The sequence below is a fragment of the Nannobrachium achirus genome, assembly GCF_963921795.1.
Source record: "Nannobrachium achirus genome assembly, chromosome: 2".
Lineage (NCBI taxonomy): Eukaryota > Metazoa > Chordata > Actinopteri > Myctophiformes > Myctophidae > Nannobrachium > Nannobrachium achirus.
Genome location: NC_137811.1, coordinates 33,185,881 through 33,188,194, shown reverse-complemented (window position 1 = coordinate 33,188,194; position 2,314 = coordinate 33,185,881). Strand labels below are relative to the sequence as shown.

Genomic DNA, 2,314 nt, shown 5'->3' with positions numbered 1-2,314 from the left:
ATCTAGGTGTGTGGGTGGTTGGCAATTTTGGAACACCGTCCGCAGTTTATTATAATCTGTTTAAAACAAGGCATGCTAGTCATCAGTGACCTATGATAAAGGTGCAGAAGAGAAGAGGAGGGGGAGACTTGTGTCACCCCCTTTCAAAAAGATCCCCGCACTCCCCCACGTGGTTAGTTGCAAAACAACGCGACCGAACCGAGGGGAGACCTAATCGTTCCACGCTGCTCTCACTGCTCAGCTCTCCATCCATCCACATCCACGCCGCTCTTGGAAAGAAACGGGTGAAAAAAATATATTCTGGACAGACAATTAGCAGGAATCTGTGAGCGCACTTCTACCTTGGAGATACACTCAAAATACAACTGAATCCTTGGGCATAGAAGCATATGCAACAACACAAGAACAAGACTGCTAAAAGCACAAATGGACATTTATGTATGTATGTTTTTTTCTCTTCTTCCTGTAACATATGTGGATCAGGAGCCTATCCATTCTGCGCGTAAATGCGCTGTGCAACGTTCTGAAACCCTGCGCCTATTGAATATGCCTCTGGTGGGCTTGAATCGGTGAGGAGCCAATACAAGCGAAGGGGGGGCGTGTCTTCACTCTCCTCCAAGACCTCCCAGAGCAGGTTGTTGCATTCTGGCTGTAAAGCCTCGAGACCTCCGAAGCGCTCGTCAGTTTTCCAAGTCGGAGCCATGGCGACAACAGCTCAGTATATTCCTCGGAATAACTCCTTGCCGTCCAACCCGCTCATGCATCCGGATTCGGATAGGATGCACCAGGGGACGACCTACCGAGAGGTGCAGAAAATGATGCACCACGAGTATCTGCAGGGGCTGGCGGCCACCAACACGGGGCACCCGATGAGCCTGACGCACCACCAGTGGCTGCCCAGCTCCAACACCGACTGGACCAGCGGCACGCACATCGGCCAGCAGCAGGACCACAAAGCCAACGTGCAGGCGAGCCGAGACGACCTGGGCGGCGGCTTCCACCACAGATCCCACCTCGTGCACCAGCAGACGCAGAGCGGCCACCACGGCTCGTGGGCGCCCGCCACGACGCACCACCTGTCCCCGCTGTCGCCCGCCGCATCCAACGGCCACCAGTCGCTGGTGTACTCGAACCCCGGATACACGAACCTCAACGCGATGCTGAGCCCGCAGCCCGGCGCGCTGCACCACGGCATGCGCGACCCGCTCCACGACGACACGGGCAGCCACGACAACCAGATGGAGTCGCCGCAGCAGGCGTTCAGCCACCACCAGGACCACTCGGACGAGGACGCGCCCAGCTCCGACGACCTGGAGCAGTTCGCCAAGCAGTTCAAGCAGCGGCGGATCAAGCTGGGCTTTACGCAGGCGGACGTGGGGCTGGCGCTGGGGACGCTGTACGGAAACGTCTTTTCCCAGACCACCATCTGCAGGTTCGAGGCGCTGCAGCTCAGCTTCAAGAACATGTGCAAGCTAAAGCCGCTGTTAAACAAGTGGCTGGAGGAGACGGACTCGAACACCGGCAGCCCGACCAATTTGGACAAGATCGCGGCGCAGGGCAGGAAACGAAAGAAGAGGACCTCGATCGAGGTGGGCGTGAAAGGGGCGCTGGAAAACCATTTCTTAAAATGCCCCAAGCCCTCCGCTCACGAAATCACCTCGTTAGCTGGCACTCTTCAGCTGGAGAAAGAGGTTGTCCGCGTTTGGTTTTGCAACAGAAGACAGAAAGAAAAGCGAATGACACCGGTGGGGGTTCCTCATCCTAATATGGAGGACGTATATTCTCAAGCAGAAACCCCCCCTCTACACCACACACTACAGAGTCCTGTCCAGTGACTGTTTTCATGAACAAACAAACACAAACCATTTTCGGGAGAGAAAGCGAACAAACTAAAAAAGAAAATAGGAAAGGGAAAGGACTACTACGGAGTTTACACTATTTAAGTTTTGCATTTGTTTTTCCTGAGAGAAAAGACATGAGAGACATGGGAAAGTTTGGGGACAGACGAGTTTTGTCCTCAGCAGCATCCGGAGACCTTGCTTGCAGTCCGACAAATAGATGGCAAGAGGGGGAAATAGGGGGGAGAAAAAACAAAACAAAAGAAACATTCGCAACTGAATTGATTCCGTGCGCATTTTTTTAAAATGAAACAAAGATCTTAATTTACCAAAATTCGATGGAGGAGACATTCATTTAAAGTAAATTCGATATTCCATGGCTGTTCATATAAAGGGGACAATTCATTGTGGCAAGCAAAGGCCATTTTCTCCTGGTGTACCATGAACTGCTCCCATGCACTCAGCAGTAAGGAGGA

General features: G+C 52.9%; 1 protein-coding gene across 1 annotated transcript; it reads left to right on the top strand.

The window, feature by feature from the left end:
• Positions 1-683: 683 nt before the first annotated feature.
• On the top strand, positions 684-1,835 carry pou3f1 (POU class 3 homeobox 1; the record flags this gene model as incomplete). The annotated part of the gene is made up of 1 exon (XM_080746992.1): positions 684-1,835. Exon 1 carries the CDS (start codon positions 702-704, stop codon positions 1,833-1,835), a length of 1,134 nt encoding a protein of 377 aa, XP_080603118.1. The 5' UTR covers positions 684-701.
• Between the last annotated feature and the right edge of the window lie 479 nt (positions 1,836-2,314).